Source organism: Lithobates pipiens, unplaced genomic scaffold (assembly GCF_037356315.1).
Source record: "Lithobates pipiens isolate NorthernLeopardFrog02 unplaced genomic scaffold, aLitPip1_a1.2 Scaffold_19, whole genome shotgun sequence".
Classification (NCBI taxonomy): Eukaryota; Metazoa; Chordata; class Amphibia; order Anura; family Ranidae; genus Lithobates; species Lithobates pipiens.
Genome location: NW_027507764.1, coordinates 582,838,490 through 582,858,240, shown reverse-complemented (window position 1 = coordinate 582,858,240; position 19,751 = coordinate 582,838,490). Strand labels below are relative to the sequence as shown.

The following is a 19,751-nucleotide window of genomic DNA, read 5'->3' as shown; positions in this document are numbered from 1 at the left end:
TGCCAAACAGTCCGCTCAACTTTTGAAATGAACGGACTCGCCCACGTAAGGCGGAGGCAAATCCGCCCATTTCGAGCGCGTGTACAGGTAGGCGGGGCCCGCGAAGGAGACGTCGCGGGCTCCGCCGCCTGGAATGGGCTTAAAGGGGAACCCCAACGCCGAAAAAAATCGGCGTGGGGGTTCCCCCAAAGTCCACACCAGACCCTTGTCCGAGCACGCTACCCGGCCGGCCAGGAAAGGGGGGCGAGCGAGCGCGCCCCCCCCCCTGAGCCGTACCAGGCCGCGTGCCCTCAACATGGGGGGGTGCCTTGGGGAAGGGGGGCCGCGCGGCCCCCCCACCCCAAAGCACCTTGTCCCCATGTTGATGAGGACAAGGGCCTCTTCCCGACAACCCTGGCCGTTGGTTGTCGGGGTCTGCGGGCGGGGGGCTTATCGGAATCCGGGAGCCCCCTTTAAGAAGGGGGCCCCCGGATACCGGCCCCCCACCCTATGTGAATGAGTATGGGGTACAATGTACCCCTACCCATTCACCTGTGAAATAAAGTACAAAAAAAAACACAACACAGGGAAAAAATATTTTATTGCACAGCTCCGGGGGTCTTCCGTCTTCGGGGGTCTTCTCGCCGGACTCCTCCGCTATCTGTGTGTAGCTCTTTTACTAGCGGAGGAGTCCGGCTTTCTTCCTCCCCGCCGCCGGCCTCTTCTCCCGACTTCGGGGGTCTTGTCCCCCTCTTCGGTTCTTCTGCCGGGCCACCGCGCCTTCTTGTAGCTCTTTTGCAGGCGGTGGCCCGGTCTTCTGTCGCCGCTGCCTTCCGTTCTTCTGTCGCCGCCTTCGGTTCTTCTGCCGGGCCACCGCGCCTTCTTGTAGCTCTTTTACAGGCGGTGGCCCGGTCTTCTGTCACCGCTGTCGTCGCCGCCGCCGCCGCCTTCCGTTCTTGTTCTTCTTCTTGTTCTTCTTCTTCTTCTCCTGGAGATGTTGACTCGACGAGCTCTCCGGCCGGAATGCCAGAGCCGCGCTGTGCGGTCACTTATATAGTGACAATGGGGCGGTGTCACATGGTATATGTCACATGGGTTGGTCACATGGTGACCCCGCCCCCTTACGATGTCATAGTCCCCATGTGACATCAACCCATGTGACCAACCCATGTGACATATACCATGTGACACCGCCCCATTGTCACTATATAAGTGACCGCACAGCGCGGCTCTGGCATTCCGGCCGGAGAGCTCGTCGAGTCAACATCTCCTGGGGAAGAAGAAGAAGAACAAGAAGAAGAACAAGAACGGAAGGCGGCGGCGGCGGCGACGACAGCGGCGACAGAAGACCGGGCCACCGCCTGTAAAAGAGCTACAAGAAGGCGCGGTGGCCCGGCAGAAGAACCGAAGGCGGCGACAGAAGAACGGAAGGCAGCGGCGACAGAAGACCGGGCCACCGCCTGCAAAAGAGCTACAAGAAGGCGCGGTGGCCCGGCAGAAGAACCGAAGAGGGGGACAAGACCCCCGAAGTCGGGAGAAGAGGCCGGCGGCGGGGAGGAAGAAAGCCGGACTCCTCCGCTAGTAAAAGAGCTACACACAGATAGCGGAGGAGTCCGGCGAGAAGACCCCCGAAGACGGAAGACCCCCGGAGCTGTGCAATAAAATATTTTTTCCCTGTGTTGTGTTTTTTTTTGTACTTTATTTCACAGGTGAATGGGTAGGGGTACATTGTACCCCATACTCATTCACATAGGGTGGGGGGCCGGTATCCGGGGGCCCCCTTCTTAAAGGGGGCTCCCGGATTCCGATAAGCCCCCCGCCCGCAGACCCCGACAACCAACGGCCAGGGTTGTCGGGAAGAGGCCCTTGTCCTCATCAACATGGGGACAAGGTGCTTTGGGGTGGGGGGGCCGCGCGGCCCCCCCTTCCCCAAGGCACCCCCCCATGTTGAGGGCACGCGGCCTGGTACGGCTCAGAAGGGGGGGCGCGCTCGCTCGCCCCCCTTTCCTGGCCGGCCGGGTAGCGTGCTCGGACAAGGGTCTGGTGTGGACTTTGGGGGAACCCCCACGCCGATTTTTTTCGGCGTTGGGGTTCCCCTTTAAGCCCATTCCAGGCGGCGGAGCCCGCGACGTCTCCTTCGCGGGCCCCGCCTACCTGTACACGCGCTCGAAATGGGCGGACTTTCCGAGCGGGAACAGTCCGCTCATTTCGAAAGTACAGCGGACAGGCCCACACACGGGCGGACTGTTCGCTCAAACACGGTTTCAGCGGACAGTTTTTCGGAATTTCCGAAAGACTTTGTCCGTCCAACTGTCCGCTGAAACTGTCCGCTGAAAGCCCACACACGAGCGGACTGTCCGCCCAAACACTGTTCAGCGGACAAGGTTGGGCGAACAGTCCGCCCGTGTGTACGCGGCCTTAGCCACTGGTGGCGTCACCCAGAACCAAAAATGTTCTTCCAAGCTATCAGCAGTATCATTGAGGAGGAAGAGGATAGTCAGTCAACATAACAGGACAGTCACTCAGCATCGGCATAGGCAGTCTTGAAGGGATGTAACATTTCAAAAAATATATATTCAGTTACATCAGTTTCAGGTGCTTGGTAGCTGGTGGTGATCCAAGACTGATTCATCTTTATGAAGGTCAGCCGATCAACCGAGTGGGTGGACAGGCGCACCCTGTGATCGGTTACAAAGCCTCCAGCAGCACTGAAGGTGCTTTCCCAAAGAACACTGGATGCAGGACAGGCTAATAGCTCAATTGCATACTGTGCAAGCTCTGGCCAGTGATCCATCCTCAAGACCCAGTAAGCCAGAGGATTTTTGGTGGGAAAGGTGTCCAAGTCTGGCCTTGTCCCTAGGTATTCCTGCACCATGTAAATCAGACACTGGCGTCGGTTGCTGGAACCGATCATATCTTCCCAGTCTCTGGGAACGCGTTGCAGAGACCTTTCTGCAAGGCCTCCCGGACATGTCTCTCCCTCTGCGACGGCATGATAAAGTCCGCAACCTTACCCTTGTACCGTGAATCAACGAGAGTGGCCAGCCAGTAATGGTCCCTCTCATTGATCCGAAGAATACGAGGATCCTTCTGCAGGCTTTGCAGGATCAGGGAGGCCATGCAGCATAGGTTAGCTGAGGCATTCGCTCCAGAGTCCTCTGGGTCACTAAGGACAACATGATCCGCAGCCACCTCCTCCCAGCTACGTACAAATTCACGGGTTTCTTGGGACTGTAAATTATCCTTAAAAGACTGCTGCTGCTGATGCTGAGTGCCAGGCTCCACCTCCATGCTAACACAATCCTTCTCCTCCTCGTCCTCTTCCTGCGTGATGGGTAGGACAGCAGGAACACTATCTGGATAAAGGGGGCCTTGAGAGACAAGGAAGGCCTCCTCTTCCTGCCTCTGTTCTGCCTCAAGTGCCCTGTCCATTATTTAACTCAGCGTGGACAAGAGGTACAGTGTCACTGATACATGCACTATCACTGCTCACCATACTCGTGGGCTCCTCAAATGGTGACAGGACAGTGCATGCATCCCTAATCATGCCCCACTGGCTTGGTGAGAAAAAACTGAGCTCCCCTGACCCTGTCCTGGTGCCGTAGTCACACAGGTACTCATTGATGGCCCTCTGCTGCGTGTGCAGCCGCTGCAGAATGGCCAATGTTGAGTTCCAACTTGTGGGCATGTCACATATAAGGCGGTTCTTGGTCAGGTTCAACTCCTTTTGGAGCTTAGCCAGCTGAGCACTGGCATTATATGATCGGCGGAAATGCACAGAGACTGTCACAAACTACCATTCCTGGCTTAAGCTGGCATGGCGTCAACCAACTCTCGGCCTGCCCCTGCGGAGCTGACAAAATATCTGCCCCCAGTGTGGCTCCTGTCCCCCCAAACAAACCAGCGCAAGCACGGCATGGCATATTTTTGCCTGCGTACTTGCATAGCCCCTTGAACACCTACGGAGCACCGCTGGTTCCGAGAACAAAGCACTGGAAGAGGCCATGGAGGCAGAAGAAGAGGAGGGGGTGGAGGAGAGATGTGTGTCACAACCAGTAGTAGCATTTTGGAGGCGTGGTGGCGGAACAACCTCCAACACTACTGCACCTTGTCCTGCATCCTTCCCAGCTGCCAGAAGAGGGACCCAATGGGCCGTGAAAGATAGGTAATGTCCCTGTCCATGCCTGCTGGACCATGAGTCAGTGGTAATATGCACCTTACCGCTGACCGCCCTGTCCAGCGAGGCATAGAGAGCCGGAATCACCTTCCGTGAGCAAAAGTGGAGTTTGGGAACCTGTCACTGAGGAACCGCACATATCACAAACTTACGGAAGAGGGCCGAGTCTACCAACTGAAAAGGTAGCAGTTAAAGTGCTAGCAATTTAGCCAAGCTAGCATTCTAGCACTGGGCATGTGGATGGCTGGGAGTGAACTTCTTTCAACGGTCCAGCAGCTGAGGCAGGGAAATTTGCCTGCTACAATCAGACATCGGTATACTGCTAGCAGAGTGCCCGCAATTACTTGGCTGTGACACACCTAATTCTACACCTTCATTCCTCCCAGTGCAGGTTTCAGAGAGGACTGAAGGTCTAGTGGGGTTGGAGATCCCAGATGATGAGGAGCAAGGAGAGGTCCGCTTTGTTCTTTGGTGTGGATCTTTGAGGTATGCTTGCCAACGAGCTGCATGGCAGGTCAACATATCTCTGGTCAAGCAGCAAACCTGGCAGTATGCTGCAGCTGATGGAACATGACTGCCAGATTGCTCTCCTTCTTGAGCGTCCCCACTCTGCGCTCACGCTACTGCCTTCCTCTAGCTGGGTATCATCATCAGAGTCTTCAAAACACTGGGCATCCTCCTGGAGCATGTACCCAACACTGTGCTCAAAAAGTTCGGGGGACTCCTTAGGAGGACATGGTAAAGAAGGAGTGACTGATGACATTGAGACAATGGAAGAGGACGCGTTGGCAGCTGCTTTGCTAGTACCCTGAGCCTGGGTGAGAGAGGATCAGGAGGATGAGAAGGGCCACGTGCTGATGACGATGCACCACGTCCATGACCAGCACTGTTGTCTCTAGACACAGAGCCTGCTTGCCCTCTTTTATTGGCTTGTGACTGTCTGCCACCAGCAATAAGGGGTAGCTTCAGGTGTATACTGTGCAGGAGGCACACAACACCCACTGTAAATGCTGCAGATGCATGTATTACAGCAACAGAACACCAGCAATAAGGGGTATCTTCAGGTGTATACCGTGCAGGAGGCACACAACACCCACTCTAACTTCTGCAGATGCCTATATTACAGAAATAGAACACCAGTAATAAAGGGTAGCTTCAGGTGTATACTGTGCAGGAGGCACACAACACCCACTGTAAATGCTGCAGATGCCTGTATTACAGAAACAGAACACCAGCAATAAGGGGTAGCTTCAGGTGTATAGTGTGCAGGAGGCACACAACACCCACTCTAACTGCTGCACTGCAGATGCCTGTATTACAGAGACAGAACACCAGTAATAAAGGGTAGCTGCAGGTGTATACTGTGCAAGGAGGCACACAACATCCACTGAACAAGCGCTAGGTTCCCAAGCAGTAAAGACACTGTCCCTGCCTATCGTGCTCTTTCCCTGACCGCCGCAACACACTACACAAGGACGCCGCGCTGGTGGCCTTATATAGTGTGTGGCGTGTACTAAACCCCCCTGAGCTATAATTGGCCATAGGCATCCTGCCTGTGGCCAATTGTTTCTCTCCTCGATGCCGGCGCTGTGATTGGCCAAGCAGGCGGGGTCACAGTGCATGCTTGGCCAATCATGAGCATGCAATGGCGCAGTGCATTGTGGGCCATGAGCGACACACAAATATGGCTTTGCCGAACAGGTGAACAGCCGGTGTTCGAGTCGAACGTGCGTTCGACTCGAACACCCAGCTCATCCCTAGTAGTGATTATTTTCTCTTTTTGTACTATAAGGCTTGATTCACACATGCGCTTTTTTGATGCATTTTGCAGAAATGCAGGAAATTATTTTAACATGGGTTCCTATGGAACATGTTTACATCAATGCATTTTTGTGCCTCTGCGTTTTTGGAAAGGGTTGGGGATTTTTTTCCCACAAAATGCAGCGTTTTGCATGTAATAGAATTCAATGGACCCGCTTCCAAAACGCTAGTGTCGCGATTTGCATTGTGTGTTTTTATAATTTCTTTTTTTACAAGCGAGGCGGCACAGTGGTGTAGTGGGTAGCACTCTCGCCTAGCAGCCAATTTTTTTTTCCCGATTTTTTTTTTTTAGCCAGATATTTTTGTTTTAAATTCAGCGGGAAGCCCGCTGACAACTGATGACTCATCGGTTGTTAAGGACGTGGCTGCCGGCTTTCCGGCCCGCTCCTTAGCAACCAGCTATATACAGTTTAAAAAAAAATGCAAAAAGCAAATTGCAAAATCACGGTAAAATCTCTGTAAAAACGTGTTTCAAAAACGCGGCAAGCACCGCAAAAAGCACTGCAGAAATGGTCAAATGCAACATACATAGATGTGAATTGAGCCTAAAGGGCTACATTTTGTTTTTTTAACCCCATTATGACAGATGTTAAAAAAAAAAGGCATTCTGCTGCTACTAAACGTCTTAGGCCTGGTTCACATCTATGCGTTTTATGGTGCTTTTTGCAGAAACGCACTGCAGTTCATATAACATGGTTTCCTATGGGACACGGTCACATCTATGCTTTTTCTATGGTTCAATAGACTTCAATGGAGAAGCTGCAGAAAAGCATGTAGTGTGTTGCATCTTTTAATCTGCCAACAACAAATTGGCCAAAAAAAATACAAAATGCAAATCGCAGCAAAATCACGTTTGCAAAGACACACATCAAAAAGCACTGCAGAAGCAGATCAAAAGCAAACGACATAGGTGTGTACCGTCCCTTACACAGATCAATTTTCACACAAAAATATTCATAAGAAAAATCTTTGTACATTTGCTGAATGAAAGAATGTTGTTTGAAATTTCTCTTGCTTTTAACATTCAGTTTTAAAATGAATGTCATATCTAATCATAAATCACATACACTGTCTGAGAATTCCTTTGACCAAGAAGTTTTTTGATCTGCTTCTTCGAATTTTCCCATCACTGTGGTCAAAAATGAATGCCGATTTGATGGCACTAAACATTAGAAAATCAACAAATGCTCTCACAATTAAAGTTTATTTTGAAGGAAGACATTGTTTTTGTACGGCCAACATAAGTGACTTTTATCAAACCATCTGCCTATGACAAGGGAGTCTGTCATACATAATATATTACAGTTCTGTCTGAAAATCGGCAAAATACTCAGTATATCCCCTCTAATAATATATACAGTATATCTCCTCTATTAGTATATACAGTATATCTCCACTAATAGTATATACAGTATATATCTCCTCTTAGCCCTTGTACACACGGTTGGACATTCCGATGGACATTCCGATGGACAATGTCTGATAGGACCGTGATGTCGGATAATCCGACGGTGTGTGAGCTACATCGGACTGTTTCCGTCGGAGTATCCGACGGACCAAGTTTTCCAGCTGGGCTATAAAATTTTCCGACAACATGATCCGATCGGACTTTGTCCAATCATGTGTAGAGAATTCCGATCGGACAAAGTGCCACGCATGCTCAGATCAAATTTCTACACCAAAGCTATTGGCTACTAGCCTGAACGTAGTCCCGTCCTAACGAAATAACGTCATCACGTTAAGTACGATCGGATTTTCTGACAACTTTGTCTGACTGTGTGTATGCAACAGTTTCGGACAAAATCAAAATGTGTACAAGGGCTAATAGTATATACAGTATATAACCGCTAATAGTATATATAGTATAGCTCTCCTCTAATAGTATATAAAGTATATCTCTCCTCGAATAGTATATACAGTATATCTCCTCTCGAATAGTATATACAGTATATCCCCTCTAATAATATATACAGTATATCTCCTCTAATGATATATACAGTATATCTCCTCTAATGATATATACAGTATATCTCCTCTAATAGTATATACAGTATATCTCTCCTCTAATACTATATACAGTATATCTCCTGTAATAGTATATATCTTCTCTAATTGTATATACAGTATATCTCTCCTCTAATACTATATACAGTATATCTCCTCTAATAGTATATATCTTCTCTAATCGTACAGTAAATACAGTATATCTCTCCTCTAATAGTGTATACAGTATATAACCTGTAATAGTATATTCATTATAGCTCTCCTGTAATAGTATATACAGTATATCTCTCCTGTAATAGTATATCTCTCCTGTAATAGTATATACAGTATATCTCCTCTGATAGTATATACAGTATATATCTTCTCTAATCATATATACAGTATATATCTCCTCTATACAGTATATATGCCCATTGACACAGACAGCAGGACTCAGCCTGATTGACAGCAGCGGGAGACAATGGATCCTGCTGCTATCAGTCTATCCAATAAGGACCCAAGACACCGGGTGGAGCTGGTGTGCTGGTCCCCATCGCTGGAACGATCGGGATCAGGTGAGTAAAAGGGAGGCTCTGGGGGGTTGAAGCTGCACTACAGAAGGTTTTTCACCTTCATGCATAGATTACATGAAGTCGAAAAACTGTGAAGGTTTACAGCCCCTTTAACTAAATAATCCACCGCTTTTTTTTTTAAGAGGTTATTATCCGATTTAGCAGAACAATAATGGGCCAACTAATCGATTATGAAAATAATCGTTAGTTTCAGCCCTAGGCCACTGGTGCATGCTGGAGGATATAGATAATTGGGACAGGCCATGTGCTTACTCTTTCCCCGGGCTTCAGCCTAAGGAGGTGACTCTAGATGGAGCAATGCTGTTAGGCCCAATAGCCTGGTCTGGGGCCTAATGTGTGCTGAAGTGGTCTTAAAGCTGTCCTGCCTGGTCTGGAGGAAGCTGTGCCAAAAAGGTGACACAGAGGAATTTCCCTTGCCGGAGAGAGCCGGGAAGATGGCTGGTCTCCCAGAAGGGCCTGGGGACTCACTTGGAGGACAAACTAAAATTCGGGAATGTACTTACGGTGCTGCCAGGTTGGCTTAAAGGTTCTGGCGCTCAAGCTGTACGTTGACCTGGAGAGTCTCTAAGTCCTAACCCTCACCTCCTTGATTGCTATTTAAGAAAACTTTAAAAAGACAAGTGACTGCTGCCCAATATCTTTTCTCTGAGACCCCCCCCCCCATTTTAGCCATGAACTCGACCCTGAGGGTGAAATGCTGCCTCTGGCTGGGCTATTTGGGGTGTTAGACGGGTTCTACACTGGTAAAATAGGGGATGTTGGTGGTAACATTACTGACGCATTTAACGTGCTAAACCATAGGAGGCTTTATCACTCAGTTCTTAGACGGGGGCAAGACTTCCTGGAAGGACTGTACAGCTCCATAGAGGCGATACTCATTGCCCAATCTCCTGTTCTATCTCTCCAGGTGCAAAACGGTCACAGATGTCTCCAAACCTCGGATCTCTATGTGCTGCAGCGGGATGTTGGGTCGATACGTCAGTGTGGTGATCCCTGAGCACATTGGACACCTGACACTGTGCGAAGTGGAGGTTTACGCAAAGGAGGTGGTCATGTATGCTGGTAACATCGCATGGGCAGTTATCTCCGCCAATGTTTGGAGAACATCAAATGTGGTTATTTTCCTACTTCTGTACTACTTTATAATGAACCTTCCCTGAGAGAAATACAGGGTCTGCTCTTGGTGTTGGCTCTTCTGGAAAAATGTTGGCTGCCTGGCTGTTTTGTTGGTTTCCGATTTCCGAGTCACTTCCTTTAACTGGAATCCATAGTTGGAAAGGCTAAATAAAGACTCTAGTCCAGCTCAACACGTATGTGTTCTCATATCTTTGTATTAGACATGTGTGGTTTGTTTATTCAGAATCAAAATTCGGGGGAACTTTCGTTATTAAGGGTTTCAGATGCATCCAAATTTCTGACTTACTAATGAATTTTAAACAATTTGAAGTGACAAAACGAAATTTTGTCAAATTCACATTGAATTTGAATCGAATTAGAAAATTAAATCAAAATATAAAACATACTGTGGATTTCCTTCAAAGACTGTGTATTAGCCCTTGTACACACGGTCGGACATTCTGACAACCAAATCCGTCGGATTTTGTCCGAAACTGTTGCATACACACGGTCGGACCAAGTTGTCAGAAAATCCGATCGTACTTAACGTGATGACGTTATTTCGTTAGCACGGGACTACGTTCAGGCTAGTAGCCAATAGCTTTGGTCTAGGAATTTGATCTGAGCATGCGTGGCACTTTGTCCGATCAGAATTCTCTACAAACGACCGGACAAAGTCCGACCGGATCCTGTTGTCGGAAAATTTCATAGCCCAGCTGGAAAACTTGGTCCGTCGGATACTCCGACGGAAAAAGTCCGATGGAGCCCACACACTGTCGGATTATCCGGCAACACGGTCCAATCGGACATTGTCCATCGGAATGTCCGACCGTGTGTACAAGGGCTTAGTATTCTTGAAGGAAATCCGCAATATGTTTATATTTTTATTTCATTTTCTAATTGTATGCAAATTAAATCTAAATTTTCCAAAATTTATGGTTTTTGGGGGGGACCCTATGCAGTTTTTTTTTTTTGTGAATTTTTAGCCGGCAATTTTTTATTTTTACACTCAGCTGTCAGTGGGGAAGCCCGCCGACAGCTGATGACACATGGGATGTTAAGGACGTTTACTCAATAAACAAACAGGAATACAACAGTCCACAATTTGGTAATTTTTTGGAAGAAGTGCAACACATTAATACTTCAATTTCCAAAAGTCCTGGTAACTATTACTGTCCCAGTAATTCACAGGAGGGGCGCTGTGGTGCTACTCATGTATATTCACCCCATAACACTCCTCAACTCAGCCTCCTTTGGTCCCAAACCTCCTCCCCCAAGCTCCAGGGGGAGCTCTCTCACTCAGGGGGACATTTTTTTTTCTCAATTGCTGACATCCCACAGATAAGGGCAGAGAGGCGAGCCTAATGCCAGAACCCATCTACTAAAAGGAAGAACCCGCCAAATACATGGGAAACCCTAACTCACTCTTGCCCACATATCCATTTCTGACCCCCAAAAAACAGGGGTCTCCAAACTTTCTAAATGAAGGGCCAGGTTACTGTCCTTCAGACTTAAGGGGGGCTGTGCTATGGTCAGTGGGAATATAAAATGTCCTGAAGTCAGTGGGAGTAAACAATGACCCATCTTTGGTATTGGGGGGAGGAATACTGTCCCATCATTGGTGTCAGTTAGAGGAATAGTATCCCATCATTGGTGTTAATCAGAGGGATAGTGCTCCATTGTTGGTGTCAATGGGCAGAATAGTGCCCCATCGTGGGTGTCAATGGGAAGAATAGTGCCCCATCATTGGTGTCAGTTAGAGGAATAGTATCCCATAATTGGCATTGGGGAAAGGAAAATCACTTCATTATTGGTGTCAGTGGGAGGAATAGTGCCCCATTATTGGTGTCAGTGGGAAGAATAGCACCCCATCATTGGTGTCAGTGGGAGGAATAGTGCCCCATTGTTGGTATCAGGAGGAGGAATAGTGCCCTATTGTTGGTATCAGGAGGAGGAATAGTGGCCCATTGTTTGTGTCAGTGAGAGAAATAGTGACCCATCACTGGTGTCATTGGGAGGAATAGTGCCCCATAAGTGGTGTCAGTGACAGAAATAGTGCCCCATTATTAGTGTCAGTAGGAGGAATAATGTCCCATAATTGCTGTCAGTGGGAGGAATAGTGTCCCGTCATTGGTGTCAGTGGGAGGACTAGGGCCCTATTGTTGGTATCAGAGGGAGGAATAGTGCCCCATTGTTGGTATCAGGGGCAGGAATAGCATCCCATTGTTGGTATCAGTGGGAGAAATAGTGCCCCATCACTGGTGTAATTGGGAGGAATAGTGCCCCATCATTGGTGTCAGTGGGAGGAATAGTGCCCAATAGTTGGTGTTAGTGGGAGGAATAGGGCCCCATAGTTGGTGTCAGTGACAGGAATAATGCCCCATCATTGGTGTCAGTGACAGGAATAGTGCTCCATCATTGGTGGCAGTGGGAGAAATAGTGTCCCGTCATTGGTGTCAGTGGGAGGAATAGTGTCCCGTCATTGGTGTCAGTGGGAGGAATAGTGTCCCGTCATTGGTGTCAGTGGGAGGACTAGGGCCCTATTGTTGGTATCAGAGGGAGGAATAGTGCCCCATTGTTGGTATCAGGGGCAGGAATAGCATCCCATTGTTGGTATCAGTGGGAGAAATAGTGCCCCATCACTGGTGTAATTGGGAGGAATAGTGCCCCATCATTGGTGTCAGTGGGAGGAATAGTGCCCAATAGTTGGTGTTAGTGGGAGGAATAGGGCCCCATAGTTGGTGTCAGTGACAGGAATAATGCCCCATCATTGGTGTCAGTGACAGGAATAGTGCTCCATCATTGGTGGCAGTGGGAGGAATAGTGCCCCATCATTGGTGTCAGTGGGAGGAATAGTGTTCCATCATTGGTGTCATTGGGAGGAATAGTACCCCATTGTTGGTATCAGGTGCAGGAATATTGGCCCATTGTTTGTGTCGGTGGGAGAAATAGTGCCCCATCATTGGTATCAGTGGAAGGAATAGTGCCCCATCATTGGTGTCAGTGACAGAAATAGTGGCCCATCATTGGTGTCAGTGGGAGGAATAGTGCCCCATCATTGGTGTCAGTGGGAGGAATAGTGCCCCATAGTTGGTCTGTTTCACCAACTACTGGGAAGCATGTGACCTGAGGATAATGGCAGTACTGAGGCCCTGAATCACTCTATCCATATAGAGGATACTGTACCCATCCAGTAGTAGAATCAGGACATTCCTCCAGTGTTGTGTCAAGAATTAAAGGACTTACTTCACAATGTGCTGCAAAGTGGGAGAGAGAGTCGGAGCCCTTGGGCTACTCCCATTGTGCTGGTGCAAATAAAAGATGGGTGCCTTTGCTTCTGCGCTGACTATCAGAAATTAAATGCTTGCACCCATCAAGATGCCTACCCTCTGCCTCAGCTAGAGGAATCTTAAATGGCCCTGGGGCAAGTCTGTTACTTCTCCACTTTGGACCTTCCCAGTGCCTATTGGAATTTACCATCAGAGAGGAAGACTGAAAGAAAACAGCTTTCATTATAATGTTAGGGCCATATGAGTTTAAACTGATGCTTTTCGGCCTAACCATCATTCTTAGTACCTTTCAGACGACATTGATGAAAAGATGACTGGGGGACCTCAACTTTGACACCATCTTCATTTAACTGCACAATGTTATTGTCTTCTCCAAGACATCTGAGAAACACTTCCGCCACTTGGACCAGGTTCTATTCAGACTGGCACAACACGGGCTCAAGTTGAAACCTTACAAATGTCACTTGATGCAAAACCACATATAGTACTTGAGACCCTGTCCTCAGGGCCCACTAACAGGCCAGGTTGGCAAGATAACTGAAATACATCACAGGTGATATCATTTGCTGCTCAGTGATTGCAGTATTCTAGTCTGCATCTCCCCAAGGTAATACATAAAACCTGGCCTGTTAGTGGCCCCTGAGGACAGGGTTGATGACCACTGCTTTAAAACAGATATTAATTACACAGGTTCTTAACGCACCTTCTTCCATTAAACGCAGGAATGTGGTACAGCTCAGGTGGGAAGGAGGAGGTATTCCACCTATCAGGAGGGTGGTTGTGGATAAGATCCTAGCAATGGAATTTAAGGTGGAAGATATTGCTCTTATCAGTCCGGATGGTTCCTTTGAATATGAATTGTCATTTGTGCATCCAGAATCGCTGGATCTGTTTTGGGAGCGGTTTGAGCATGTATATGGGGGCCAGCTGGACTGGCTTGTCCCTAAGGTAATCTCACGTCAGCCCTTAAAAAAAAAAAATGTGACTATCCTGACAAGGAATGAGTCTATACCCTCTGAGGATTTATGGGTCTGGTTGAGGAGGTTTGGTGAAAACATTTTAGAAAAGCAGGTATCCTATTAAGAAAATAACAGAACTGCCGCCTCCCTAATTAAGAACACCACCTTGGTGGAGTCCAAAGAAATAGAAAAACTCTAGAAAGGGAAATTGGTGCTGTTCAAATGTATGTGTCCTATGTGCAAATTGCATATAAACAGGGGCGGACTGACAACTCATGGGGCCCCCGGGCAATAGGAGATTATGGGGCCCCCATGCAATCAGAGATTATGGGGCCACACAGTATGCAAAAACACACACACACACACAGTATACAATCACACAGTATACACATACATGTACACATAGTATACACAAACATGTTTCTATTGGCTGAGAAGGTACTGGAGAGGATTTTTACATACTGTCCCTGGTTTTACTGAGGCTGGCAACCCTGATGGGGCCCCCTATTGGCCCGGAGCCCTGGGACAGTGCCCGAGTGGCTGAATGGTCAGTCCGCCCCTGCATATAAACAGGAGGAAATATGATCTATTGATACAAGAAATATAAACACTTATTATAAAGTGAAATGTGCATACACAAATAAAGTGAAATCAGCAATTGCTGTAAAGTGAGATGTGCATATGAATATGAATCAACAGATATGTATAATATTAAAAATATAAATATAGGTGAAAAAAATTCCCAAAAAGTGAACAATGGTGTAAAGGATCATTTCATTTGCTTTACCGCGATTTTGAGGAGTTTTGCGGGGTTTTTTTCTGTTTTTTTATACACTGTGGTTGCTTAGCAACCAGATATATACAGTGAAAAAAATGAAAAAAAACGCAAAACGCAAATCGCGGCAAAAATGTGGTAAAAACAACTGAAAATAAAGAACAAATATTAGTACATTTTATATTGTGCCTTTTTTTTTTTTTTTTGCAAAATGGTGAAAAACAAAAACGTCCGCAAGAATATAAATATCCAAATTTCTCAAAATATCTGGAGGTCTTCCCTTTTCTCATACAGCTTTTAGGCTTGATTCACATCTATGCATGTTGCTTTTGAGCGTTTTTGCAGTGCTTTTTGCGGTGCTTGCCGCGTTTTTGGACACATGTTTTTACCGCAATTTTGCAGCATTTTGCGTTTTTTTTTCTTTTTTTTTTTTATTACACTGTGGTTGCCAGATATATACAGTGGAAAAAAAAAGCAAAACTTGCGTTTTTGATGCAGGTCCATTGACTTCTATTACATGCAAAATGCTGCATTTTGCATGAAAAAAAGTCCCCGACCCTTTCCAAAAACGCAGAGGCACAAAAATGCATTGATGTGAACATGTTCCATAGGAACCCATGTTAAAAAATTTCCTTGCATTTCTGCAAAGTGCAAAATGCATCAAAAAACGCGCTAGTGTGAATCGAGCCTAAGCAGTGATCTGCGCAGAAGCAAAAAAATATATAAAGGTGACTCTTCAGTGCTTCCCTCCTTCATGCGCTTCCCCCTCTTATGACTGCACTCACCAGAGCGCCTCACCCCTGCAGGGGTAACAGGCGTAATAGCTGTGACCAAACGGCGATGTCCCCCTTGACAGGATATCCCTCTGGTCTTGAACATTATCCTCCTCTCGAGTGTGGTTTTAAGCAACGGGCATCCACATGTGTAGAGAAAGGATGAGCCTCATAGCGTAAATCCATAAAACCAAGCTCTCCTCATGTGTTCAGACTATAGTCAATTGCTCGGTCGTGCTACTTTGCATCCAAACAAAATCGATGTCCTTTTTTTCCCACACATACAGCTTTGTTTTGGTGGTATTTGATCATCTCTGCATTTGTTTGTTTTTGCGTTATAAACAAGGAGCGTCAATTTTGAAAAAAAAAACACAATATTTTGTAATTTTTGCTATAATAAATATCCCCATTTTTTTTTTTAAAAAAACGATTTTTTTTTCTCAGTTTAGGCCGATATGTATTCTTCTACATATTTTTGGTAATAAAAATCGCAATAAGCGTATATTGATTGGTTTGCGCAAAAGTTATAGTGTCTACAAAGTAGGGGATATATTTATAGAATTTTTATTATTATTATTTTTTTACTAGTAATGGTGGCAATCTGCGATTTTTATCGGGACTGCGACATTATGGCGGACACATTGGAAACTTTTGACACATTTTTGGGACCATTGACATTTATACAGGAATCAGTGCTATAAAAATGCACTGATTACGGTAAAAATGTCACTGGTAGGGAAGGGGCTAACACTAGGGGGCGATCAAGGGGTTAACTGTGTTCCCTCTCTGTGTTCTAACTGAAGGGAGGAGGGGATTGTCTAGGGCAGGGATATGCAATTAGCGGACTTCCAGCTGTTGCAAAACTACAAGTCCCATAATGCCTCTGGGTGTCATTGTTGAGTCTTGCTATGCCTCATGGGACTTGCAGTTTTGCAACAGCTGGAGGTCCGCTAATTGCATATCCCTGGTCTAAGGGAGATGACAGATCGTCTGTTCATACTTAGTATGAACAGACAATCTGCCTCCTCTCCCCTCAGAGAACCGGGATCTGTGTGTTTACACACACAGATCCTGGTTCTCGCTGTGTCACGAGTGATCGCGGGAGCCCGCCGGTCATCACGCCCGCCGGGCACTCACATCGGCTCCGGGAGCGAGCAGCGGGTGCGCGCGCGCCCCTAGTGTCCACAGGACGAAGTGACGTAAGGTAACGTCGTTTCGCCCAGCCGTGCCATTCTGCCGCAGTAAAAATGCGGCGGCTGGTCTGCAGGTGTTTACATTGAGGTTCGCGGTTTGTAGTCTCTTTTTTGTTGATGTAAGCATGCTTGTTTTTGTTTAGTCGTTGTTTATTTTTGTGTGAATATGTTTTTATTAATAAGCTGTATGTTTGTATGATTTTTTAATAAACAAAAATTTACACTCTAATGTTCCCCACAGTCACACACTATTATTATACATTTCTATAGCTCTGACATATACCGCAGTGCTGTACAGAGATCACTGACCCAGTCACATCAGTCTCTGTACCAGAGGAGCTTACACTCTAATGTCCCCCCATGCTCACACACTATTATTATTATTATACATTTATATGTGTAGCACTAACCCCCGAAGGAGCTGCTGGTTAGATTTGGGCTTACCGTTACCTTTTGTTTTCCTCATTGCACGTCTAGGGATGTCCCGTGGTAGATGGCCCAGTAACTTGAGAGACCGACAACAGATCCACTTGAATGGATTTTATTTGCGAAACATAGACAATGAACAGTCTCTTAAATTGGGATCAGAGGGTTGGAAAAGAAAATTCAGGTACTCTTAGCGTCAAAGTCAAAATGTTGAAGAACTTGCTTACTTTGACTGCATCCAGAGAATAGCCATTCACAACTGGATGGTCACTCAGGTTGGACAGTCCCTCTCTCACAAGGCCTAGCAGCCAACAAGGTGCTTACTCAGGAACAAAGTCTCTTCCACAGACGTTGTTGTACAATGTACAAGATAATGTCTTTGCCACAGATGTTGTTGTAGAACATTCAGGAAACTAAAACTTGTAGAACACTTGTAGGATACCTGGATCTTTCAGCCCACTTGGCGATATCCACAAGTCCGGATTCTCTTGGGTACTTCAGCCCTTCCAGGCTCTTACTAAGAAACCAACCCATAAGTGGTCTTCTTCTGAAGAGTCCTCCCCTGGAATGCTTGAAGTCACCGGGTCTCTCCCAAACCGGCACCCAACCACCTCAGAATCCTTCCTTAGTTTCCTTGCCTCGGGCTAGCCAGCCCCGAGACAACAAGTTGGGTGGATCCGCACCCCAGGCCATAGCCTTCCTGGGGGCTGGTCAGGAGGACCAGGACCATGAAGTCAGTACATCATTCTGGACTGAAACCCCAAAACATGACGTCCGCATCTAAAATACCCTCTCCCAGAAAGCACAGTGAGAACGCCACTCCCACTGGGCGGGCTCCAAGAGAGAGTAACTTAAGCACCTAACCAGACCATAGTTCCATGCCTGCCAGAAGAGACAGTGCCCCCTGTGGCCAGGCTGAACATCTCACAGTCCAGTCAGACTGATGCTGAAGCCTAAATTTAGACAATTGTACCCAAACCAAACTGCAGTTTAGGCATAACTTTAACTTTGAAAAACGCATAACGCATGCTCATCAGGAGCCGCCGCTACATATAGCTTTGGTATTTTTTTCTTGTTTATGTAAATGTAGTGCTGGCTCCTGACGGGCAGGCGTTATGGATTTGAAAAGTTAACTTGCCTGAAGCCACAGTTGAGCTTTGGGACTTATTTCTCTAAATTTCTGGTCTCAGTACCAGCCTGGCTGGGTTGCACTGGGTTCTCCTTGACCACTGGTGTTGCTGTCACCGCTGCCAAGAGTAGAAATGCAGTTTAGCTGGGTGTATTGAATGCCACTATCCCTTCGGAACCAGCCCAGTGGGAGTGTTCTGCTGCTGTGCATTCTGGGGGGTGGTATTTAAGGTACCGACACCATGTTGGAGGGGGAGATTACTTTTCTGTCTGTTTGGTTCTGGCGGTCCTCCTGACCCAGCCCCATGGCCCTCCTGGCCTGGGGTGAGGAGCCATGTATCCTGAGTCTGGCTCGAGGCAACGCAACTGCAGGGACAGACTCGAGAGAATTTTGGGGGCCTACTGATCCAGGGATGGTCCGGTGCCGTCTCATCAGAAGGGAGAGGCCCAGCAATTGAAGAACCCCAGGGGAGGACTCTTCAGGAGAAGGCCGTGCGCAAGGCTGGCTTCTCTGAAGGAGCCTGGAGGCTCATGTGAAGGACGCAACCTGGATCAACACTCATACGGTATCGCCGGATCGGCTGAGAGAACCTGGTACCGTATGTTAGTTCTTTTATCTACGTCCCTCAGTAACGCTCAAGTTTACCTCATAAGTCTGTGGCAGAGACTTTACTGAGCACCCCACCGGCTGCTAGGCCTAGTGAGAGAGGTCTATCCGGGGCTTGTTAAATCCAGATGTGAAATTCTTTTCTCTGGATTTTTCTTGCACTCTAAGTACCTGAACTCACTCCTAACCCTCTACCCTTTATTGAAAAACTCTGTTTCTGTTCTAAATAAATAACACAAAAGAGGATTCAGTGTCAGTTTCCACATTCTTTGGGCCATCTACCACGGGAACCCCAAGACGGAGAAGCAAACAAGTGAGGTAACGGTAAGCCCAAATAAAACCAGCAGCTCCTTCGGGGGTCAGTGCTACATAAAAAATAAAAAAATAAAATAAAATAGAGATGACCAACTACCACCAAAAGAAAACTCTGTGAAAAAAATGATATAAATTTGATTTGGGTACAGCGTTGCATGACCGCGCAACTGTCAGTTAAAGTAGCGTAGTGCTGAATAGCAAAAAATGGCCTGGTCCTGAAGGGGGTAAAACCTTTCCGGAGCTGAAGTGGTTAAATCTGTCATTATGGACACCAGTGTGGAGTTGTGGAGGGAAAAACCACCTGTGTCTGCACAGAGCCCTGCATAAAAGAGGGCTGTAGGCCTGGCCTCCGATCCCAAGAAGTCTGTAACGCTGGGTTCTGTTGGAAGGAAGGGAACAGTGGGAGCTGACATTTTTTCAGAACAATCTCTGCTGGTAGCTGCAGGTACAACAGATGATGGTGGGAAGGAACATGGCGGCTGCACTGTGAAAGGTGTTACTGAAATCCCGGTTAGAGTGACAAGGAGTGGAAGGTTTTTTGCCTAAGAGGCATATGTTGGGGGAGGAGGTGGTGAGGACTGCAGTATGTGGTGTGAGTGGGTCTGCTGGGAGCAGT

General features: G+C 47.2%; 2 protein-coding genes across 2 annotated transcripts in view; both read left to right on the top strand.

Annotated features, from left to right (window-relative positions):
* The window catches only part of LOC143997714 (fucolectin-like), a 79,613-nt gene extending 69,753 nt beyond the window's left edge, over positions 1–9,860 (top strand). The window contains exon 4 of the mRNA XM_077493495.1: positions 9,461–9,860. Within this exon, the coding sequence (XP_077349621.1) occupies positions 9,461–9,713 (253 nt within the window). The 3' untranslated portion in view covers positions 9,714–9,860. The remainder of the gene's footprint in view (positions 1–9,460) is intronic.
* Positions 9,861–19,439: 9,579 nt separating this feature from the next.
* The window catches only part of LOC143997715 (fucolectin-like), a 36,944-nt gene continuing 36,632 nt past the window's right edge, over positions 19,440–19,751 (top strand). Inside the window, exon 1 of the mRNA XM_077493496.1 lies at positions 19,440–19,580. The gene's annotated coding sequence lies outside the window, so the exon portion shown is untranslated. The remainder of the gene's footprint in view (positions 19,581–19,751) is intronic.